The sequence below is a fragment of the Doryrhamphus excisus genome, linkage group LG17 (genome assembly GCF_037039965.1).
Source record: "Doryrhamphus excisus strain RoL-2023G ecotype Guam linkage group LG17, RoL_Dexc_Guam_v1.1, whole genome shotgun sequence".
NCBI classification, from domain to species: Eukaryota; Metazoa; Chordata; class Actinopteri; order Syngnathiformes; family Syngnathidae; genus Doryrhamphus; species Doryrhamphus excisus.
In genome coordinates this window covers 9,829,403-9,855,319 of record NC_136373.1, presented here as the reverse complement: position 1 = coordinate 9,855,319, position 25,917 = coordinate 9,829,403, and the positions used below count along the sequence as shown (strand labels likewise).

At 43.6% G+C, this 25,917-nt stretch overlaps 1 protein-coding gene and 1 long non-coding RNA gene across 5 annotated transcripts in view; one reads left to right on the top strand and one right to left on the bottom strand.

The window, feature by feature from the left end:
• Window positions 1–13,017, bottom strand: part of LOC131137325 (uncharacterized) — a 78,033-nt gene extending 65,016 nt beyond the window's left edge. Inside the window, exon 1 of the long non-coding RNA XR_013630213.1 lies at window positions 12,983–13,017. This is a non-coding gene — a long non-coding RNA (uncharacterized LOC131137325). The remainder of the gene's footprint in view (window positions 1–12,982) is intronic.
• Window positions 1–25,917, top strand: part of rerea (arginine-glutamic acid dipeptide (RE) repeats a) — a 138,492-nt gene that overhangs the window by 69,653 nt on the left and 42,922 nt on the right. For all 4 annotated transcript variants that reach the window (XM_058085132.2, XM_058085131.2, XM_058085135.2 and 1 more), the window contains exon 3: window positions 7,405–7,475. In XM_058085132.2, coding sequence (XP_057941115.2) covers window positions 7,405–7,475 — 71 coding nt within the window. The remainder of the gene's footprint in view (window positions 1–7,404; window positions 7,476–25,917) is intronic.

Here is a 25,917-nt window from a genome sequence, read left to right as displayed (position 1 = left end):
GTTCTTGGGCCAAGTCGATAAAGCAAAGTGCTGCTTCATTAGGCGATCACCATCATGACTTGCTGTTCTTCCAGAGAGAGATGCAGATTTGTTTTAGCCGAGAACCTTTGATTTAAACTATCACTCTAATTTGCCTGCAGGTTAGAAGAGTACAACGCTCTTCTCTAGCCTGTATAATCCACAGTGTGCCGTAATCAGCCGTAATCATCACTGTCGTGCCTTCATGTATCGAAAGGGCAAGTACTGGCGATGGGACACGTGCATATTAAACTGGGTGATGCACCGAATTTCAGTCAACGTTAGGTAATCCTCTCCAATACCTTTGCACACATTACACAGACAGGAGCCAGCCTGCCATACGTGTTGGCTGGCGATAGAGATCTCAAAGCAGCGGCCTCACCGGCTTCACCTCCACTGCAGTCTTTTTTCATGTTTAATAGACAGAGGAGCAAGGCTTTGTCTCGTAATTCAAGCATGCTGACGCTGGGGGAGGGGAAGAAGGATTTAGAAAGGAAAAGAGCCTGAGCAGTCAGTCACATCAATGAAACATTCAGGAGGCACATAAACAAAGTGGAGTGTCTCGGTGGATAAGCCCATCCCAATATTTACATTTCCACATCTGAGTGAACAGCAGAGCCGGTGCCAGCTTGATGCCGAATACTTCTGTTTCCTGTCTTCTTCTTCAATTAGCCTGACAGGTCGAGAGCTGCCTGGGTGTTAGAACTTTACCCCCACCCTTCCCCCCGAAGTAGTTGCTAGGCTGTCTTCGATTAGAGATGAGTGGCCAGCGGTGGCCCCGTCCTCACCGCACTAGTATGCAATTTACCACCTATTGTCAACACAGAAGATCCTCCACCTCAGTAACTGACCTCCTGCTGTCTCCTCTGCTCATTGTTCAAGCGATAAGCCCCGTGTGTTAGTGCAGTGCGTGTTTTCCTCCTCCTGCTTGGTAGTCAGCCCTCTTGCAATCAGATTTGATGTGCGCAGCTTAGGCAGGCACAAAGCCTGCCATGGATTATGCATTACTAAATGTTAAATCCCTTTATAGCCGTCGAGTGACACACAATATGTAAAACTGACCACCCTGGGTGAGGGATTTGCACAGCCTCAGACTGGGAGAGAGGGACTCGGATGAGGAATGTGCTGAAGAACCAAGCTATACTTTGTAAAACAAACAATATTTGGTGTTTGGATTGTTACTGTACAGGGGACACACACACGAACACGAACACACACACACACACACACCTGTGTCATCACATAAGGGCAGCTAATATTGAAATAGTCTTCAGCTTAGCCTCTCTATCCCTGTGAGACGGGTTCAGGCTGCTTAGAGCCGACTGGATGAAAAAGGCTGCTAAGGAGTGCAGTCAGCCAGTTGTTCGTCTTGCAGCTAACACTAGCTTTGCTGCAGTTGCAAACGGATGGAGTCTTGTACACACCGGTCCGTTCAAGAAGGTGTCCTGTAGTCTTTTCCTTTCCTGTTTGATTAGTGTTTTGGGCATGGAGTCTGGAACATCGATGGGAACTGGAACTAACATTGCCATTCTCATTCTCATTTCAAGAAGCAGTTGATGCTTGCAATGTACAAGGCAGAAGAGTCCTCAACTACGGTGTTCGTAATGCTGTCTAATCTCTGTAACAGTAGCCATGTTTACATGAGGAGATTTTCTCTTTCCGAATGGAATCTTTCCAAATGACCTTTCCGAAAGCAATGGTATACATGGAAAGGAATATTCCAGTCTCTTGTCTACATGCGCTGCTATAATCAACAACAACTTTCCGTTTGAGTGGGTACAAGATACCTCAATCGGATTGGGGAAAGGAATATTCTGTGAATCCCATTATAGGATTGGCACTTTTCTTTCGGAATGAGGTGTATACAAAGGTTACATTCTTTCCGATTGAGCAAATAACCCGAATGGAATTGGAATATTTGTGTCCATGTAAATGTGGCTACTGACGACTACGCTTGATTCTTTGTATTCAGCCATTGTCCATTTATCTCCTGTTGTATCCTATTGCCAATGCTATGTGTAGTCACTACTACACTTATGAACTCCTTATTCATTCCTTTGGGAGTACATCGTCTATGTTGTGTTTTATTGGCGATGCTATGTAGCCCTGTCATGCACACATTGCTACAACAAACTCTCATGCCTGTGCTTGTGATTAAGGAAGATGTAGTCACCCATGCAACGCATATGGAAGATATTTAGCGAAACACTCTTGCTTTGTTTGGGCAGAAATGGCAGAAATACATAAAACATAACCCCCAACCCTGTTATGAACCCTTCATTCTTATCAGCTCATTGTCATTGCTGACATTATCCAACTATGCTCTGTTATGTTTATTCTATACTTATTATTTATTCGGATTGTCAATCAGGATATCGGCAACACTGATCCATTCCCGACACAGTATTCATAAAGAGAGAGTTATTAATATATTTATTTTAAAGCAAGGACCAAATGGTATAATAGTGTGGAAGTTGTGTTTTAAACAAAAACAAAAATGAGAAAAAGCATTACAATAAATGAGGAGAAATGAACGAAAACTGACAATTCACACATCTGAATGTCCAATCGTCCGTTGTTTGAATGGCACACACGTTGTGTAATCTGCACGTCCCCGTTTTTGGTCTGCAGCACGAGTGCTTGGTGCTGCTACAGCACGCCGGCTTCCATCCGAGCTGGCTTCGTGTCTTTGCTTTAAAATGGCCACAGCGGGTGGAAACCACCAGCCTTTCCTTTCTGGCTCGCCACTTCTCATGTGTCATACAACATGGCTGCCAGTGTCGGTGGGCTGGCTCGGTCTCTCGTGAAGACCACAATTGATTTAATTGAGTAAGAGAGAGAGAGCGAGAGAGAGGAAGATTAGTGTCGTATAAAGCTGAGAGCCTGCCAGCTCGCCTGTGTTAAAACACCTCGTGTGTGGATGTGGGTGTTGGGGTGCTGATGTGAACAGCGGGCACCACTGATCTTGGGGGTCGGGGGGACTGTATGTATGCATTATGTGCACACATCAGCCCCCCCCCCCCCCCCCCCACCCCCAATACTGCTAACAGTTGTCAGTAACACAGAGCATATGACTGAAATGTGTCATTTGCTGTTGTTACCAACGATGTACAGTTTTCCACGGGACTGTACTCTAACTGTGGCATGGGGGAGGGGAAGTGACATCGTAATTGACATGATGCGTGCATGTCTTTTTGATGCCCCTGTCTGCCCCCGAACCCCAGGTAGTGTTGGATACGAATCTGTAAAACTGGTCTATGGGATTATTGACCTCACAGGGTTGGTCAGAGGACGCAGTCATCAGATGAACTCTCAGTAGAAGAAGAAGCTGTAGAAGAAGAAAACCTAAACGACGGCAACCCCAATATTGTAATGTTACCTTACGGGAGTGGCGTGAGGCGTTGTGTGATGCCAATATGTGATGCGTGTGTGATGGAGGTAGTTGCTAGGCAGCTTAAAGCAGTTCTTTGGTGTAGCAATGTCAATATTAATGATAATAATGTTGCTGCAGTTTGGTTAATATGCAGGTCGCATTTTGTAAATGGGACATTCTTGTTTTTTTTCCAGAAGTTTTTCTAGGCAGAATAATTGGCTCCCATTACTTGCATTCTTAACTGCTCTTTTTTTTTTTTTTTTTTTTTAGAGCGAGGCCACCGATCAATAGTAGGGATGAGCAGGATACTCATTTATGACGTCATTGACGGAATTCGTGTTTAAAGAAAGTGCTGATTATCTTGCATAGCTGATATAAAGTCAGTTGGAAAACTGCTTGTCGTACTGAACGCAGTGCTTTTGTGGAAAATACGGTCAGCAAGGCTGACGCATTATTATGCGTTTATTGCCATGCTTGCATGAATCACCAATTTGACAATGAAAGAATAAAGTCTCACAAAGGATCACTTGGACACATACACATATAGCTGAATAATAAACATAATATACATACAGCAACTTCTCATCAATCCACATCAATTTCAGACTTAATAATGTACAGCTTTGAGCCCAGCTTTAGGCTTCGCCCATTTCCAGTTAATCCACACCCACCTCCGGTTTATGTTTATGTACCACTCAGAGTATGGCTACGAATACAGATCATTTCAATGGGTGAACAGATTGCGGTGTACTCGCTCATCCCTATTCAATATCCTCTGATTTCCGCTTAAAAAAATCTGATCTGCATTTGAAAATAAATGCCTTTCAATCACTGCTGGGTCATACTGTTGCAGCATGCAGCTGTAGCGAGCATCCCTGCCCACTTTCCTTCACTGTGGAGGGGTGCCCCAAACCCAAGCATCAACATCGGCACCTCCCATGCTGTGCATTTTTAGCTTGCTAATACTCACTTTTCTCTCGTTCGAAATAAATGTGTTCGTGTTTCACATAAGGATTGTAAATTATGGACAAAATTCCCCAAAAGTGCAGTTTTCCTGTAATCTACATGAATGGCACTTTTGGATGAGAGATATTGGAATCGGCAGCATAAAACTCTGATTGCAGCATGGCTAGTTTTTTTTTTTACTTCTCCTTTAACAATAGAACCAAATGATTATAAGCATAAATCTTTGCTACCTCCCTGGTTTAGTATGACAATTAGTGCATATTTAATTGTACTCTTCATGTTGACTATTTACACCATATAATTAGCCAATCCTGTGATGCATCCTACAGTCATGTTGTCACCGTTGGCCACAGTTCCCCTCTCAGTCACTGTTTACAGAACACCGTTAATGCAAATGCAAATGTGTCCATGCCGTTGTCTAGTGCTGTTCCTTCTCCGTGAACATTGCAACAAATTAAAGCCAATCTTATTTGCTCGGTAACAAAGAGATCAGGACACAGCTCTTTAGCTGAGAGGAGGTGTGTTTTAGATTAGATATGCCTGGCAGCCATAAGAGAAAGGCTAGCTGACCAATGAGCCAAAGCAGAGAAACCTCTCTGTCTGGGGGGGGGTGTAATAACATTGAATATCCTTCTGCCTGATCATGGGAGTGACAATATAATTCGCCACCCAGTATTTTCTTTAAATGGATGTGCTTTATGATCTATTTGCATGTGTTGAAATAGCCAGCCTGGTTGAGTGGTGGGCTGCCTTCATGGCAGGGTGAAGAGTGGAAAAAGCAAATAGCTACTGACAAAGCAGGAACTCTTGACTACAAAGGCTGTGCTGTGATTCTTCCTCCTACAGCAACGCTAACATGCACTTCATTTCCCCCTAAAAGGAAAGAAGAAAAATCCACCCATCCCCCCTCATACAAAGACCCCCACCACAGCATGAACTCCGACTCTGTTCCACAAGGAGAAATAACTGCACAGACGTGTGAAGAATTGACTTTTGTAAAGGGACCTATTATGCTCATTTTTCGGCCCTTTGTGTTGAGCTAAACATGATAACCAGCACAGAAAGCTTTCTAGATCTTCCAGAATCTGCACCTATTTATGCGTACCGCGAAAACAGTATGTTTTAGTGCAGTACACCCATGGCCCGCCTCCAGGCACACCCATGTCACTGTGGTTGGTCACACTCCCAAGTGCTCATGAAGACTTGGGGATGGCTGCCAAACCCAACTTTAGAGGAGTTGATAATAAACGGCGATTTATCTTTTGAAATGTCGGATGCCGAATCTGATCCGGTAGTGACTGAACAGTCTGAAGTTTCACAAGAAAAGAGGTTACGTCAAGACGTCTCTGAATGTCAAGTAGCTTTAGCATTTTAGTGTTTTCTACCACATCCGTTACATCTAGTGTGGTCATTTCACGTTTTGTTTAAAAAACCCAAATAGGCCCACTGAAGGGAAATATCTATTCGCAAGTCCAGACTGTGGGACTGTGTGAGTTTGTAATTAGCACTCCACTCCCTGTATGCACACTCTACAATGCTACACAGACAAACGCTTTTGCTCCACGACTTCCAGTTAGGACACTGATAAACTGTTACTTACTGCTGGCCCTTTTGACTCTTCCACAGCACCAATTAACGTTGGAAAGGCAAAGTATGTATCTGGTGTATAGCGCACCCCCATGTAAGGAAGCCTGCACTCTGTGACACTGTATTAAATATCTGCAACAGAGTATTTATGCATGTTCATGTGATCTTAGCCATAAATTAATGTGCAGATGAGATTTGACTCCTTTGTAACGTGTCATCCTGCTCACAGAAGAGGTGAGAATGAGAGAAATTATGTTGCATCACTTTGAGCCAGTAAGGGTGATAACCCACCCCACACACACACACTTCCACACAGCTCGTCCAGCCCATAGCCGATGACAAGCCCCCCTCTGGGGTTACGTATGCACTCACACAACCTCTCCAAAATGGAAGCCTGTGATGTCACCGTGAGCTCTTGTACTGAATATAGATAGCAGGCCTTCTACAAATGACTTGGTGACTGTAAAGGTCATTTAATACCTTTTGCCAGCCCTCTTTTTCCTTTTGCAGTAAGATAAAGTGCAGGCAAGATCAATAAATAAAATACACTGTCACTGAAAATGCTTGGCACACATCTTTTTGTGACAGAGCCTGACTTGCTTTTTTGGCATAGAGCAGCACGATATTGTTCAAATATGACCTACTAGCTAATATGTCCTAGTATGTGTGTGTATCATGAGTGTATCCAAATCATGTACTTTGCTACAAGCAGCAACACTGGCAATAAAACAGGAAATTCAGCCTAGTCTCCCATATCATTAAAAAGTTCAACATCAATCAGTCGCTTGTCATAGTGAATCAAAAACATTTGGTTAAATGTCCAACTCTAATAAAGACAGATGTTTATTTTGACATGAGCAGCCACCCTTAGCCCCCCACCCGGCCCCGCACACAACCTACTCCTCCTTTCTTCTTCCATGAAGTGGCACACTGTATTTTCTCCACAGTAGCCTGAGTGTTTTTGTTAGGGAAATGGGGGGGTTGGGGATAAGGGTTCATGACCAGGCCATACCCCAATTCCTGTTCAAGCTGAGCAGCAAAAACGGCCACCTGACCACCGTCCTTGCACATATTTGAGTATTGATTTCGTCTTTGTGTTTTCCAGCTTTGGGTTTGTATATCATGTGATACTTTGTCAAATCGGGTTCCACTGACAACAGGAGGTGGGGCAGGGTTAACGCTGGTGTTGCACACTGGTGTATAAATGGAGTGGAACAATAGCATAATTCCTCTTGGGCGGAATGTTTGCTTTGGAAAGGCAACCTTGTAGCACTCAAAGTCCTTAATCCTATTACTCGCATTCCAATTGAATTTGACTCGAGGAGGAAAAATGTCTTTTCAGCGGTAACGGCACTCCAAATCGTTTCTCACTGAGCTTGGCTGCATCAAAAAGCATCCATTTTTGGGAAGTGTGAACATCATCATGCTAACACCTTTTGTTTCAAATCTCTCTCTTGCAGATTGTGTGTATATTGAGAGTCGTCGCCCCAACACTCCCTACTTCATTTGTAGCATTCAAGAGTTCAAACTGGTGAGTAGTTGATTCAATCTTGTCTGTCTTGTTTGTGTGCGCTCTCGCTAATGCTCGGAGGTGCTGAAACACACCAAGTTTCCAAAGCCAGGAAACAAATTGTTGTTTTCTGATGAGGAAAGACAGCAGGGCGCAACTCAATGCAAGGATATAGGACTGTAGACATGCCCCTTTTTTGTTGAACCTCAAATGGAATTGAGCACATTTTAGGGCGTACCATTTTAAGGAGGAATATCATTTGAAGGCTATCCCGTGTAGGTGCAATTACGCTTGAAATTCAAATAGACCTGATAGTCAGTGCATTCAATAAATGAATTTGAAATCATGAATTTCAATACACTTAGTCTCCAAATGACACATTGTTTTCAAGTTAGAAAGAAACAACAACGGCACTGCACCACGATCAGTTACATGTCGCGGAAACCCTGCAAATGACGAATCACTGCAGTAGGAATCTCATTTGTTGATACGCCAGCCTGGGAGATGAGCTGATTTCTTCCATGAACATCGGTAATACATTGATCACATCCTCACACGGCGCCATTATGTGTTTGTCTTATATTAGTCCTTTTGTGTTCTTTGTGAATACACTTGGCTGTGATGGTCGGCCGTGCGTGAATAGATTTTTAAAGAACAAGCGGGCCCAGCACGGGCCGCAGTTTGAAGCCACAGACAGCACCAAGCCTTTAATCGTATTCTAGCTCAAGCAGGCTTCACGCCAGTACATGCGTTACCCACGCATGTGTACCTTGGCCAACACAGAAGAGGCCTAGGCTAGATGGAGATGATTGTCCAGGAGGGAAGGGAAAAACATCCCAAACGTCCTCCAGCTGTCTGTCTCTCACCCTGTTACCCTGTCACCCCCACCCCCTTCACCTTTAATGAATGAACAAGCATCTGCATGCGGCACGTGTTTGAGCAGACTGTACCTTGTAGTCCGACACGACAACAAGACCTGCTGGCTCTCCCAAACTAGTGTGTGTTTTTAGTATCGCCTGACTGGCTACAAAACACAAAAGCTTGGCCACAGAGCAGCCTTGGAAAATGTCTTGTTTACTCTGTCACACAAAATCCTTTTTGAGGATAATAGATGATTTAGGATGTAATTGCACATTTTGGTTTCAAGTGCCCTCTTGCTTATAAAGCTGAAATATACACCTAAACTCAAAAATGGGCCACATAATTCTCCTAAGGGGCAGCGGGAAGCTCTCATCCAGCTCTGTTGTTGAACGTAATGGTGTGTTCTCCTTTCCTGCTTTGATTGAAAAGGAACAACAAGCTACTCTCGGCGCTCCCAACATACTCTATTTTCTTCTCATCTTGTCATTCCACCCTACATCAGTCTCCGTCCTCCACGTCTTCTCATGCTGGGTAAACTATTGATCAACACTGGGCTTGGAGGGTGCAGCAAAGGGGGGGTGGAAATGTAATTGCCCATGAACCAAACAACCATATCAATATCCCCCACCCTCTGCCTTTTCTTTCCATCTGTCCTGCCTCAGTCTGAAGCCTGGACCTGTTCCACCTGTTTTATCGAAATACCCGTGAATCCAATTAGTACAGAATTGCCATCTCTAGTGTGAATTTGAAAACCTGCCCCTGTTGTCTTCTTTCACTCAGACGGTCTTTTCTGGACTCACCAGCTTGTCGTTACATGTCAGTGGTGCTTCTGTTGCCGCGTCTCTCCACACACAGAAACACACGGCCATCAATAACAGGCAGGAGGACGCTCATCTTTCTCTCATTTTTTTAGCCATTAGTGGCCGCTACTGTGCTCGCTGAGACACATTGATGTCGCCCGATAGACTTGACTTCACCTCTTCCTGCAGAGAAGCAACTCGTTTGGTGGCATTTTAAACACGATGATATGAAACGTGCACTGGAACTACAAGCCCATATACAATACCGCTCAAAAGTCTGAGACTACTTGCAAATTTCTTTGTTTTCCAAAGAAAAACACTTTTTCATGCATTTCACAAACATTTTTTTTTCCAATTCACAAACAATTGAAATTAATTTTCAAAGAACGAACTACATTTTTTACATGGAGGCCTACTATCAGTAACTGTCAGTCCTCTGCATCAATCTCCTGGTATGGCTGCTGATCCAGGATAATCATTTTATAAGGCTAATAGATTATTAGAAAACCCATCTAAAAATCTAAACAAAAACTAAAATCTCTTACCATGCTGTTAACTACTCCCTTCAGAGAGCAGCACAAGCTGGGTCTAACAAGGACAGAAAAACGATGCACAACTGTGCAAGAAGACAAATATGTGAGAGTGTGTAGTTTAAGACAAAGACGCCTCACAGCCGCACTAAATAGTACCTGTACCAAACACCAGTGTCAGTATCAAGAAATACTGATACTGATACCAAGAAAAAGTTATATCTCAGACTGGCCCAAAACATTTCCAAGGGATCCCAAACTTTTGAGCAGTAGTGTAAGCATGCACATAATGCACTGGTGTCCAAACTTCAGCCCTGTCCATTTTTAACTGGCCCTTGACAAAGTCTAAAAATATAATTGACTACGGCCCACATATAACATGTATTGGTGGTTTTGTACTACTTAGTTTTAGCACTAAGTCTACTAGCTACTAGTGTCTCCACAAAGAACAGAATAAAAAAATTGCCGAGGGCAACCAAAAATGGCAAGATTGCAAAAGGGTGCTACGCTTAGGGCCCTATGAGGGCCGCCTTAACGGAATCTACTGTTAAACGTGGGATCTCCGTGAGAATGACATGTTGTGGCTGAAATGCTGTCATCTCGAGTAGAAGAAATGTTTTGTGTGGGGAAACAGCGGACTCCTCATTCTAGGTGCCCCCCCCCTCCACACAGACACACACACAGACTGTATGACTGTGTTTACAGTTGGAATAGCCTGTTGACCGTTTTCCTAAACCACAAGCATGGGCATTACAGTTTGTAGAGGATGTTGTAATGTCTGTAGAGGCTGACATCAATTAAACAATTTAGCCAAGCTACAGCTGTTTCTCTTTCTGTTTCTCTCTTTTATTCACTGACACACAAGTACCCACTCTATCGTGGTAAAATACCACATAACATCAATGATATCTCCAAAGTTACGAAAGACTTAAAGCTGGTATTATTTGCGGATGATACCACTGCTTTTTGTTCTGGAGGGAGTACAGACGAAATCATTAGAAAGGTCAGAGAAGAAAAAAGATGGTTTGATAATAGATTGTTCTTGAACCTAAAACTAAAATCATGCTGTTTGGTAACAGCAGAAAAGACACGCACCAGCAAATACAAATAGACGGTGTGGACATTGAAAGGGTGAACGAAAATAAATTTCTGGGCATCACAATAGATGAAAATATGAGCTGGAAACCTCATATTACAAATATACAACATAAGGTGGCCAGAAATATTTCAGTATTGAACAAAGCAAAATTTGTTCTCAATCAGAAATCACTCCACACTCTTTATTGCTCTCTGGTTCTACCATATCTTACTTATTGTGTGGAAATATGGGCTAATAACTATAAAAGCAATCTTCACTCGCTAAATGTACTGCAAAAAAGGTCAGTAAGGATAATTCATAATGCCGCCTACAGAGAACATACTAACTCCTTATTTCTAATATCACAAATACTTCAACTTGCTGATATAGTTCATCTTCAAACAGCTAAAATAATGCATAAGGCTAAAAACAACCAATTAGCTAAAATCTCAGGGAAGAAGTACATTTGAAACACTTATTCAATATTCAACATATGCTCGGACTACGTTAAAAAGCCATAGCATTTCAGTATGTGGAATCAAACTATGGAATGGATTGAGTCAGGACCTCAAACAATGCACAACGATGAGCCAATTCAAGAAACAATACAAGCAGTTGATGTTTGCTAAATACAAGGATGAAGAGTCTTGAACCAGTCATGATGTGCTATATATATCACTATATTGACACTTACTATGGTACCCATTATGTCATTGGATGGTCATATCACCTCCTACTTCGGTACGAGGTACATTAGGAAAGCAGGAAGTGACCAAATGTAACAGTTACTGATTGTAAAAGTACCAGATGGAGGGGTAGGATTTAATATGCTTTGCTTCTTCCTACTCCTTTTGGACATGTGGAACTGGGAACTGATTATGGGATGCACTCAATTGGAATCTGATGCATGTTCAAATGAAATAAAACCATTACCATTACCAAAAAGGATCCCATATGCGTGGAGATGCTTCTTTGAGGCTAAAAAAAGGCTTTAGGCTTTAAAAACTGCATTTTGGGTTCAGTCGTGTTGTCATTGACTCCCAATTAATTACATTTGTTTGATGATCTAAATCATTTAAGTGTGACGGAGGTGCCAAAAAATAGGAAATCAGGAGGGGGGGGGCATTTTTCACACCACTGTATATTGTTGTTATTATTATTGCTGCCTTATTGACATTAACACTAGATGCACACACGCAGACGCGCCCCCCCCCCCCCCCTTTAGGAGAACAAAACAAAGGCAGTAAGTGTGACCAACAAGCAATATGCCACCATATCCCTTCACTCAACCACCTATTCTTTTTTTCCTCAATTGTCTCCTCCATCTCTATTGCTCTCAATCTCATGTGTCTGTCCCGACCCCCACCCGCCCATGTTGGAGTCATTGTGTCTATGTCTTCAACACTCATTGACCCCCTACCTCCTCTGCTTGTATCTAACCTCATTTGCTGTTATTGGCTAAGTCAGCTGCATTCACCCTCCCTCTGCCCCCCACCACCCCTCCTGGGTTCCTTCCTCACGTCCTTTCTCCCAGCTACCCCCACCTCCTCCCTCTCCTCCTGCTCATGAAGCAATTGCAGTGTTTCTGCCTGCACGAAGAGGGGAAACATGCCAACATCCACACAGCATCTCCTCCCTGCTTAATTACACCACCACGTTCAATATGATGTTTGTTAGCAGGAGCTCAGTCTCACTTGGTTCGCTTTCAGGATTGGTAAGGTGGAGGGGGCTTTGTGTATGCTGACACACACGCTGCATATTTGGACATGCAAGTGTGTCTTGTGAAAACACGCTGATGGAGTGGATTTTTCCATGCTTTCAGCAACGTGTGTATGTGTTGCTGCGGGTTATTGAAGTGTGTTATTGTCCAGGACAGGGGAAGTGAAAGTGTTTCTGGTTCCCATTGAAGATTTCATCCACATACGGGTTCAAGATGCCCGAGTAGCCATTATGAATTGTCAGGGCTCTATAATGAATCAATGATATTACAGTTTTTTATTGTCCTCATTGGAAAAATTTTAAAAATCACCCGATTCCTGATAGTTTATCGCATGATTTTTGGAACTTTGCCCATTATATGCAATGCTCACATGAAACATGAGCACATGTTTTTTTTCCGTGCGTTCTAAAGATATAAAAACATTTAAAACGGCAGCTCATTACTGCAGGTATTGTGATACACCTATGCAGCCGACAATGATTAATACAGTTATCACATATGATATCACATAGCAACATTGAAAAGAAGGTGACACCTACCATGAACTTTTCCAAACGCCAGCAGTGGCAGCACAGGGCTCAGGTATGTAGCATGACGTACATCTTGGTCAGGGCTTCCGGCATGGTGAGCGTGATTCTAGTTCCCAGTTGGCTAGTAGCTGGCCAGGTGTCCATGCGCCAGTCACGTCATCCCATTTGCATAAAATTGTTCATAATAATGACAATGTCGCTGTAGCCGGGTTAATATGTTGACCACTTATGTAAGTGGGGCGTTTTGGGAGATTGTTTCAGAAGGCTGTTTGGGCGAATAAATGTTTCCTATTTTGTGCGTTCTTAAGTATGTCTTAAGCTGTTTGTATTTCTTTAGAACGCAGAAAAGAGACACGTGTGTTCATGTCTCACATAAAGATTGTGGATGATGGCCAAATTCCTGTCAAAGAGAAGCAATAATGGTAATATGTAGGAAGGTAGGTAGGAAGAATCCAAATGTTACTTAATCCTAACCCTTCTCCATGTCTCAGCAATTCCAATTTGTGTTTGCGTCCTGTTTAAGCTGTTACCCATACCATTTTCTGAAATGCTTTGAAGCACATCTGAAATGTACTTCATGTTGAGATCCTGCAGTGCTGTTGTTATCACATTGAATAACATGTCTGTATTGGAATATCGGAATGCACGTCGGTTTGATCTGGCCACAGCGCAGCATAGCGCAGCATAGCGCAGCATAGCGCAGCATAGCGCAGCATAGCGCAGCATAGCGCAGCATAGCGCAGCATAGAGCAGCATGTAGTTATGTTTGATGAAGATGCAAATGTATGTGAATCATGTATTGTTTTTTTTTGGTGTGGATCCACGCCCAAGCACTCAAGATGATTTCCGGGTAGCTGCCAAACCCAACTTTATTGGAGTAGATCAATTCAGTCAGATTCAATCAGCGTTGATAATAAACGGCGATTTAGCTTATCAAAATGTGGGATTTTAACCTTCAGCCGTATGTGTTGGATCCCCGATCCCACCCAGAAGTCTGAGACTGGACATTCCCAAGTTTCTCTAAAGAGGTTACTTCAAGGCGTCTCTGAATGGTAAGTAGCTTTAGCATTTTAGCCTTTTCTACAGCATGGGTAAGCTGTAAAGTGGTCATGACACTTTTCTTTGCAGGACCAGTGCATAAAAAACTTTGGTAGATCCACTGCTTGTGGCGGGAAACGGCTAGTAGGGGTGATTACCTTTTTCATCAGAAGAGGACGGAGCCTCTGAACAGTGGGGGTTGGTTGGTGTGAGGCAAGGGGTCATTTTCATAAGGCTTTTTAAAAAGCTGAATCAATAAGCCGGCCCTGATAAATAATTCATTCTTGAACGTTGGTGTTTTCCTAAGCCTGCACTCTGCTTTACGTTACACATTTATTAACATATTGGTGATGCCTGTTGGGGAACGGCCAAACACGTCGACGTGACAAGGACTGGAGGCTCTTCTACTGTAGGTTAAGGGGCCAGCCATACAAGTGCTCATATTTACAAATATTCTTATCACGGACACAAAAGTCAGGACTGCATGACTACACACTGTACCAAGAAAGCAACAATAACACATGATGATATAGATGTTTGTTCCATCCCAGGGAGCAATTTTAGAGCTTGGCCTGGTTTTGTTTGGAGTTATTTCCATTGTGCGGAATTGACTGCTGCTGGTTATTAGTGTTTTACATTTGCAGTCCCTCTGCTCTTCTCAATGACACTTTTTTCAAATCAAGAAAACCAAGAAGACGGGCTTACATGGCTGTCTAGACGCCGCTAACTTTGGAATGTGTTGCAAGCCTTGTATCCTGTACTCTTGCTGAGCGTGTAGGCTGTACCCCATGTAAGGCACACATGCCTTTGCTGAGCCATTTTGACTTTGCTGGTTGCAAACAGTCACTTTAATATGAAGTCATTAAAGTGCCGTTTGAATGGGGGTAGTGGGAAATAACATGGTATACCAGCACAAAACAAGTTTCATGATCGATTCAGCGACAATACATTTTGATGTGTGTAAAGGATTTCTGCATATAATAATAATAATAATACATTTTATTTAAAAGCGCTTTTCAGGACACCCAAGGTCGCTGTACAGGAGATAAAAACACCAATATAAAATACAAAATAAAAGACAACAAACAATAAATAAGAGCATACAATAAATCGTGAGGGGGGGACCATGTGAAGCTGTTAAAGGGAATAGGCAAGTTTGAACAGATGAGTTTTGAGTTTAGATTTGAAGATGGGAAGGGTGGCTGAGTTACGGAGGTCTGGTGGCAAAGAGTTCCAGATATGTCACATCTGGAATGTTATGTTTTTTCCTCTGACATGAGACTCACTGCTTTGAACCGACATTAATAATAATAATAATAATATGTGGTTGTATGATGTCAGCTAAAACCTACAGCCGTACAGTCATCTACTATACCACAACTCCTCCTAATTCGCTCAGCATGGTACTGGCATGGAAACAAGAGTCCAGAACATTCAGAGACACTGCTTTGTTTTCCCTCTTAAATAACACAATATTAACACAAGTTTAAGTTATAATAATAACTTAAATAACACAAAAAGATCAATATTTATTATAACAAATATGCTTGTGGTTTAACACTGTGGAATTGTTTTCACAAGGCATTCACAGTCGTCTCATAATCGGAATGATGAGTGCCTTAGTCCAGTCTTGGGAAGGTCACTTCACCTTGCCTGGCCTCCCCCTGCAGTGGGTGCAGTAACCAGACACTAAACACATTTGCGTGGATTGGTCACGCTTTAATTGGATTGGCCTCCGCTCTAAAAACAGTCGGCTAATTTTACACCGCATCCTTGTCTTCTCCCACTTGCCGTTTCTCCTGTCCCGTCACACCCCACCTTGCTGTCACACCCCACAGCCTTCACCTCCTCCATGTTTTCTCGACTCAGCTCAGGCTAATTTGCAGCTTACTTAACGTGTGTCAGGCCAATTAAAACAAAAAAAGAATGAGATCCAACTGGAAGTAGGTGTTGCCGTTGAACGACAACATGCCTTTCATTTCTGCCAGCTTCAGAAGAATAACAAAATTCTTGACATTTTTCGTTACATTTTATATTTTATATCCTCCACCACCCCAGGGAAGAGCATTCATCACTGAAAGACACCCAGGTTCTCAGCTTCTAAGGCAATAATCATTACAGTTTAAATGGGTAACATCTTTAACCGGAGTGGAGGGTTGTGGACAATAAACCATGCGACCGGATGTCCACTTTGATTGGCTGCCTTCTGGATGGATAAGTATCAGCCATAAATCCTTAGATTAATTGATTATGGAGGCATGCACCAAGCATCTCAAGACTAGCAACCGGTCGACTGTGCAAGTCTGTAAGAAGGCGAGAGCCTGGGCTGCCGGCGAAACAATTGTCCCACATGCCCTGTAGCTTATCATGACTGAAGACCAGAATGGATGTCAATAGTAGCTAGTTTATCTTATGTATTATGTAAAACTAAGACAGAAAAATCAACTTAAAAGCACTAATTGAAAAGAGAACCACCATCCACCAGTACAAGCAGAGTTTGTCTTTAAGAGAGAAAATGTAGCATTGTCGCCTGTTTAGGGCTGCATGGCGGTCGAGTGGTTAGCGCACAGACCTCGCAGCTAGGAGACCCGAGTTCAATCCCACCCTCAGCCATCTCTGTGTGGAGTTTGCATGTTCTCCCCGTGCATGTGTGGGTTTTCTCCGGGGACTCCGGTTTCCTCCCACATTCCAAAAACATGTTGGCTTAATTGACGAATCCAAATTGTCCATAATCCAAATTGTCTATGGGAATGGTTGTTTGTCTATATGTGCCCTGTGATTGGCTGGCTTGCCCGAAGACAGCTGGGATAGGCTCCAGCACCCCCCACAACCCTCATGAGGATAAGCTGTAGAAAATGAATCAATGAATGTTTCCTGTTTATCATGAATGAACTTGAGGTTGTGCTCCAAGCAAGCATGCACATTAGCACTGCCATATCATATTAAGCGTTGGTTCCACTTCTTTTGGCCATTCTGCTTGCCAGTGACTAATTTGCTCATGTTTTTTAAAAGATATGCTTATTAAATACATGTATCTAGAATTGTATATCAGAACGAGATTTACAACCCTACTGAAGTGCAAACTCTTCCCACCCAGGTGATCTTTGCTGGCATTCCACCCAGCTCCAACTGGGCTGTGGAGTGGGACTGTGAAGCAGCATAGCAGCATAGACGCTATTTGCGATAGAGAAGACATTTCCTGTCATCAAAGGGCCGAGCTGTGCTATCCTGCGTGTAGCTGCACTCTTTTCTTTTCCTGCCAGACTCAAAACCCGCTTTGTTCATTCCTTTTCTAAGAATGGATTCAACAGCTCGTGGTGTGGTGTTTGCTAACAGGCATGCCTTTGTTCCAGCAGGAAGAACATTTGTTGTATTTTGTCTACTATTAAATGAGCGTCTTGATAAATGGTCAGAATAACACGCTTTTTCAACAGCTGACAAATGTCCCAGATTTTAATCACGTCTATCCTCTCCTTGTTTCCACGGTTGCACTAATTCAGTCTAGTGTCATCATAGCGGTCAATCCCCGCACATTTGGGAAAGCTATAATGTTGAGCCGACTAAGCTTTCTACAGGCATTTAGCTGGGCTACCCATATACACAGCAGCGTAATGGCCATTCATGTGAGGTGGAATCACGATTTGTGGGCTTCACGCCATTTGCACTTTTTGCTGATGGCATTCTTCGACTTATTTCACATTACGCCCCCTCACTGTAGCATGGGTGTGGTCCGGAATGAGTCTCTTCTGGATGATTATGATGTTGTTTGTCAGCTGAGGCTGTAATTTCAGCTACTGTGGCTTAATTGCGACTTAGTTTGTCAATGAAAATAATCACTTTGAGCCTATCTCCGCCGTGACACTGCAGTGCAGTAAAAGTGCTAATTGAACAGCTGAAGGTACAGGAGGAGAATATTGACTAACACTATTGATTGAGCTCTCATATCGACCTCATTCTACTCGCTTTGGTTGGGCTTTTCTTACCTCAAGTACTTAGCCCCAGCCCACCTTAGCATTACAATGGGGTGCGGGTGGGGGTGGGGGTTATCCTGAAGAGAAATTAAAATAACAGCCCTGTTCTTATTGTGGTTGGCACAGCAGGAAGCGGTCGTAATAAGGTGCAAACTGTTTGCTGCCATGCTAAAAGGCCATCTAAATGTGGGGTGGGAGCGTATATTATGGGATGCTACTGTACACTTTTTGCTGTGCCGGAGAGAGGTTACATTGAGATGATCCTGCATTGTGTCAGCTTGTTTACTATATAAGCTCCTTCGGACAAAAAACAAAATAAATGATCGTAGGAGGAGACTCATTGAATAACTTGAAGATGGCTGGACATGCACCAGCGATACCAAAACACTAATTAAATGTCCTTTTTGATCAATGGTGTTGCATCCCACCAGAGAATTCTACACAATTATGCCAAGCCACATTGCTTTTTTGCATTTAATTTGTCCCCAGTTTGTACCGGCTAGTTTATTTAGCTCGGCAATATGCTGCTGGCACAGATGAGGTCATTGAAGCATGTAAAATCTCCCTGGGTGGTACCCAGTTTACACAGGCTGTTCAAATCCTTTGTCTGTCTTTTGCGTTGGTGCCTGTGGCATCTACTCCCTGTTACTGCCTTGACTATAGAGGGTTGGGTGCTTGGTTGGGGCTGCTGAGTGCAATGCCGTAGAGCCATGTAAGGAGTGCGTATTGGCTTAGCCTGGCTCAGCACAGAATCGCAAGGTTGTCAAATCCTACCACAGCCATCTTTAGCACCAACCTCAGCAAAAAAAAACACGGATACAGGTGGCTGTATGCCAACATGTTTATGTGCTATGCTAACAGGCTATAACAAGCATATTTATTATGCTCATATCTCTTGCTATGCTTGCAGTTGCCCTGCTGCCTTGACTGAAAAGAAACAGTGTTCTCATGAGGCTGCTGCAACAGCCACTTAGCTCTATAACCACCAGAGTAAAGCAGGACTACACATTCCTCACCAAAGCTTGCAGTGTCTGCATGCATGCTTGAGTGCCTCTTTGTTTGTGTGAGCAGTGTGTGTGTGTGTGTGTGTGTGTGTGTGTGTGTAGTCACTCCTAGCTGGCGGCCTCAGAGGGAGAGAGGTGAAATCAATGCAGTGGGTTATGAAGAGAGGCGAGGTGAAGGGGAGGGTGAGGGAGGAGGCTGATCAATATCATAGCAGCAGGGTGGGGTAATATCCACTTGAAGCAGAGTGGGGGTGAGGGGGGTTAGCGAGAAGGGGGTAGAAAGATGTGTCGAAAGCATGCAAATCTTTGGGGTGGCCGTAAACAAGAGGCTTTGTGTCAATCACCAGATGAAGTGACGCATTGAACATTCTTCTCCATTCCAGCCACCGCTGGGGATAGGAGGATTGTTTGCTCGCCTGCTGCCCGCCCATTGGCCCAGCCCTGCAGTGGGGGCGTGGATGCAGTGTGCTAATATATGAGCTGCCAGGGCAGCAGAGTAGTCTGTATTGACGACTGGATGGAATCTTTCTTCTTAGCCGAGCTATCACCAGCATGTACACATGCGGCTATAAGAAGAACTTTGCAGACAGCAGCCAATAGCGGGTACATGCCAGTCATGCTGCAACAATACAGGAAAAAGCCCACCGCATAGCTCACAGCTCTCTTTATCCGGGAAGTGTTTGCTTTAGCCATGCAGGCTACACGATACAGCGGCCCACGTCTTCTTTCTGCTTGATTTAACTTCAAAGCCTCGACTGAAATGACAGTTTAAAGCTGGGAGACCCGATATGCCGGTGAACTAGCCATTGCTGTTAAAGGACTTCCTCTGCAGTGCTTTTGGAAGTCCCCTCCAAAACACACGGCAAGCATCGCTCATCTGCTTGTCTGTTGCGGGATGCTGGTTTTTGGGTTCTCCTGTAGCCTTTTTCTTTGCTCTTATTCATTTTCTGTTTCCAAGCCTTGGGCACGCTTTAACAAGTCATTTCACTGACCTGGCCTCTTATCCCACAAACAGCACTGATGTGATGCAAGACATATATGAGAAAACACAGCCACAGTTAAAGCGCTGACCTCTGTCTTTCCTTCCTTGCCCCCCGGCCCCTCTCTCATTTCCTCACTGTGGATGGGAGCCCTTATCCCCTACGTCCCCTGGCAGAGTGAGCTGAGGAACGTAATGACCCTGTCTACGGTCAAATCTTTGACCATTGCTACCATGCAAAGCAAACCCAGTTGTAGTCTGTAGTACTTATACGAGATGATCTAGTTTTACATACTCACATGACTTTGTTGTGTCTATCTGTCGGCCTCTGTCTCATGATGGATTTTTTCTTGAAGATACTTACCTACCCATTTCACCACTTACACAGTAATCATGCATAGAACTAATATTTTAAGGATGTCAAAGGTCATTCAAGTGTTTTTTTTATTGCAGATGTCATGTATGACCAGTCCTGTTACAGTAACAAATTTAGTTAATTTGCTAATTTTGTCCAAACGGGCCGCAATTGACATCGGATGATGACTTATACACAACAGGCACCGAGAAAGTACACGCAGCTAGCAAGTGCACACACAACACTGCAGCTGTGTATGCTCTTGCTCACAGCCCCGTCTCTCCCCACTGGTACAAAGAGACCGAATGACTGACATGAGGCTTCACTCACTACAGAACTAACGAAGACACATGCTGGAGTGAAACCTCTTGCCACCCAGTCAGTTTGGTAGCGAGGGAGGAGGAAAAGAAACGCGCATGCACATTCAATATATCAACTATCAATTATTTGTATTCATCGTGCGATGATTTGATTATTGATTGTGTCAGGCTTCTTTTTAAATTTACGTTTATCTGCTATCATATCACAAAGAGAACTGCACGGCATGAATGGATCCCATTTAACCTTCAGCCTGCAAGATAAAGTGTGCACACTGCACTGCATTATCCCATGTATTATTTTTTTAATGCCACACCCATCATGGTGTGACAATGAGGCTACTGTTTCTGTCGGTCTAGACGAGGAATCATGTGTTTTAGATCCTTTGAGCACTGGCCATGCCTTGTTGTTGCAGCTGGGTTGTCTACAATAAATCTCTTGTTGCAGCACAGCAGGAGGCTGCTCAAAGCGTTTTGTGTGTGTGTGTGTGTGTTATTTTGCTACACAACAGTATTTCATTTGCGTTGAGTAACTGTTTGATTTTGTGAGTTGCTTGTGTAGGCCTGCGACTTCCGATGTACACATACATGTACTGAAAATGCATCTGCGCTGATATCATCGTCACACGCAGATTGGTCATGTGCATGCAATTGTTTGGATAATGTACAAAGCATGTGTGCTCAGCCAACCCCAACCTACAACCACGGTGTACATGATGTATTACTGATAAAGTCCAGTGTTGTAGCCAGAGATGGGCTGATACCAAGGTCACCTTCATACGGGCAGATGGGGAGGGAGGAAAGAGAAGATGGATATCTACAGAAGCAGTAACTCGATAAGATGGTACAATCACCACCAGTTGAGCGGTTCTGAGCCACGTGCGAAGCCGTCTTTCCAGTTTCAGTGAAAGGATCCGTTTTTGCATGCCATCACTCTCCCATCAGCAGTTCCCAGCCATGAATCACCACCATTCTAGGGTGTCAGATTGTCTCTGAGCACGCATGCAGAAATAGTCCATCACAAATATTCATGTGAGCCAAAAATCAGTATACGGATCAAAAAGATCCGCTGTGACGACGCCGTAATCAGGAAAAAGCCGAAAGAAACAAACAAAGCCTGACTTGCACACACAGAGAAGCCACACACATTCAGAGAATGCTTGAGATGGGCATGATAATCCACTGGGTGATTGATTGATTGATTGACCCTTAGGTCATTTGATTGTTGATTAGAGATGCAAATTGTGTCAAAAGATACCAATGATTCTCAAACTTTTTATATAAGTATCAATATTTTGCTCTGTTTTTTTAGTGTATGATGTGAATGGGCATTTGCGCATATTAATGCACATTTGGAAGTGAGCCCCGAAAGAAGTTTGGGATGGCTCAAAACGCTGGGTTTCAAAAGGCGTGGTAAAAATGCCCCTTTATGACATCACAGAGGGCCGGACTTCCTTATATGGTTCATAGTTAAGAAGCACTTTGGGCGTGTGACATATCACAGCGCAGTGGGCGTGCCCAGGGGCAGGCCGTGGGTGGAATAAATGAAAACAGAGTGTGTAAATAAATGAAAACAAAGCTTTGTGTGCGGGTTATTGTGTGTAGCTGCTCTATAAGGGACCACAACTCAATACATTCATTCATTCATTCATTCATTATCTGCCGCTTTTTCCTCACGAGAGTTGCGGGGGTGCTGGAGCCTATCCCAGCTGTCTTTGGGCGAGAGGCGGGGCACACCCGGGACTGGTCACCAGCCAATCACAGGGCACATATAGACAAACAACCATTCACACTCACATTCATACCTATGGACAATTTGGAGTGGCCAATTAACCTAGCATGTTTTTGGAATGTGAAAGGAAACCGGAGTACCCGGAGAAAACCCACATATGCACGGGGAGAACATGCAAACTCCACACAGAGATGGCCGAGGGTGGAATTGGACCCTGGTCACCTAGCTGTGAGGTCTGCACCCTAACCACTAGATCGCCGTGCTGCCCCAACTCAATACAAAGGGTGGAAAATGAGCATAATAGGTCCCCTTTCAATAAAATATGATTTTAATAATATACGTTGAAATTACTTATATTTGATAAATTGAGTTAAATAAGACAATTATTTTTATTAAAATATGTTTAATATGAGTAACATTTACTAGGTGAAAGTCATTGTTTTCAGTGTAGACATCGAAGATATATGTCGATGCAGTCTTTACAATGTCCTCACACCTGTCATTTCTCACCAAATCATATGTCATTTGCACTCCCATGCAACACCCCTTTAGTGTGAAACTTTGACTTATATATTTGTGTGTGCGTGTATGTGTTCAATCGGGCAGGCTTCAGCAGGCTTTCTCATTTCCTGTCTTCCATTACTACACGCTCTGCCCAGGGGGCCACACACACACACACACACACACAACACTGGGATTAGTCAGCTGGGCGAATGTCCATTATGTACACACACACACACACACACACACACACACATACAAAAGCCTAATGTTCATATCATCACCCCCCCACACACACACACACACACAAATTTGTCCAGACAGTACAAGTGAGATGTCTCATTAGCTATTCAGACTGCGCTAATCAGACAAAAGCTAAAACAACATCTCCCAAGTAAAGGCCCTCTAAACTAAACAGGTTCTGGCACTTTGCACAACACAAACGTGTGCTGTCCCTAAAATGTCAGCCGCCTTTGCTCTGTGTGTCTGACGCATGGCCGTCGCCTTGAGAATAGACCGGTGTCAACTGAGAAAACACACACATGCGACGAGGCACGCATATGCAGCAGGCAGTTGTCAAAGTGAGCTGCTTTGCCGCGTCTAAATGAATGGCTGAAGGCAAGGCTGGGAGTCTGTATCTGGCAGAGAGGCAGGGCTTGAGAAATAAAGTCAGTATTATGATCTGAACAGCAGATATGAGCTCCACTAACCGCCTCCATCTGTCCTCACACAGCCCGCGTTTGAAGTCTCGCTTGGATCCGCATTTTAGTCACAGCCTTGTTCTTTTTGTGTGCCGCCTAAATCACTCCTTGGTGCTTTGTCTTGCTCTTCTGAAGATAATCATCATTATGACTGATTGTGTTGCTTTTAATCCTTTCTCCCTGAGTTCCCCCCACCCCCCTCCCCCACCTCTCTCTTCCCGAAACAATCATGCAGCAGCAAGTGTGTTGGTGGCAAAGACAAATATTTAGGTTGGACTGCTGCTGGCCATTTTATAGAGCCAGCAGACAAGGTCACAATAGGTTAGTGCTCCATTCTTACCCCCCTCCTCTGTGGGGAGTAGTATGGTCAACATAATCTTTTCTTATGGTAATGGTTTTATTTCATTTGAACATGCATCAGATTCCAATTGAGTGCATCCCATAATCAGTTCACAGTTCCACATGTCCAAAAGGAGTAGGAAGAAGCAAAGCTTATTAAATCCTACCCCTCCATCTGGTACTTTTACAACCAGTAACTGTTACATTTGTTCACGTCCTGCTTTCATAATGCAGGTTTTTTTTTATGCACCTCTTACTTCGGTACAAGGTGATATGAGCATCCAATGACATAATGGGTACCATAGTAAGTGTCAATATAGTGATATATATAGCACATCATGACTGGTTCAAGACTCTTCATCCTTGTATTTAGCAAACATCAACTGCTTGTATTGTTTCTTGAATTGGCTCATCGTTGTGCATTGTTTGAGGTCCTTACTCAATCCATTCCATAGTTTGATTCCACATACTACAATGCTATGGCTTTTTAACGTAGTCCTACCATAGAAGTGTTTCAAATGTACTTCTTCCCTGAGATCATATTTCTCCTCTCTTGTAGAGAAGTATTGGATGAAATTTTTAGGTAATTGGTTGTTTTTAGCCTTATGCATTATTTTAGCTGTTTGAAGATGAACTATATCAGCAAGTTGAAGTATTTGTAATGTTAGAAATTGGTTGTGATGTTGATCACTTTTCCCTGAGGGACATATTGAAACACTTAAATGAGGGAAGCTTTTTCTTCACTTTCTTGAATTAATCCATCCACAAAGCTCCCTAGTAGATGCGCAACAAATACTGGTCCGCAATGATGTCATCCTTGTAGGACTCTTACACTCCCCAAGTTCCAAAACAAACATCTTGATTCCACAATGTTATATTCTTAGCAGTCTGTAATTATTGTGGAAGGAGTTGAGCGTTCAGCTAATGTTATGTCGTTCAAAGTGACAAATAGTAAATGTTAACATAAACTACATAAATGGCCCTTCGGCCCACCTGAAATTACTTGTCGCTCAACGCAGTCCGGCAGCCACTACTATACACGTCTGAAGCCCGGACACAAACACAAAGGCAGTCCAAAGAAGTGGTCAACAATTTCCAACCACGTCGTCGTTACAGCTGACGTTTGGGGCTAAACTTAGCCAAATCACCATCATTAGCTGACAACCAACAAATGCGTATGAGTGTGTTACATGCGGCATGCATTCCGTACTATAAAAGCAGGAATAGGGTGGGATATATTACCACCCTCTCGGATCTGTGTGCAGCAGCAAGCGTCATGCCTCAAAGTGGAGGCTTTCAGGGCGTTTTCAAAGTATGGGGTGACAGACGCCTATCAGGGACACGAATCAGCTTGAGAAAAAATAACCAGCGAAATAAGTTATGTCAAAGGTGCAATGAATTGGTTTTTAATTCCCCAGTTTGTCCCCAGTATGCCATTTGGGCATTTTGCGTGAGCTTCATGTCTGTCTTGCATGGACCTGCATGACAAGAAGGTCTGATTGCATGTCCGCAATGCGCCTATGGGAAACAATAATAAAGCATGTCTGCTTTATTCTGGCCTGAACAGCCATTTGCACACACACAAAGGGCAGATTTGTCCACTTTGAAACGTTCATCATGTCGTCTAATGCTTTACTGGGCTGACAGACGGGCCCGGTGTGTTCAAAGCAGGGGCGGCAATTTAATATCTCAAGCAGTTAAGCCAAAGGGATGCAGAGGCACCCTGGTCTATGCACAAAGGTTCTGCCAGAACTGCCACCACAGCTGGGACTTACCTCACCCCCATCCTCTCCTCATCCTCTTGTATCCCTCTATTCAACCCACCCCCCCCCCCCCCCCCCAACCAATCCACGTTTGCCAGGCGGGGAGTCTGCAGTTATCCTTCAGAAACATTGTAATCAGCGTTTGTTTAGTGTTTATTAAATGTGCTCAAGACAAGAACGCTTCAGGGCTAGGTTGTCCTTCCTCCGTCATCCCAACGGCTGAGTGCACGCTCTGAAGCCCATA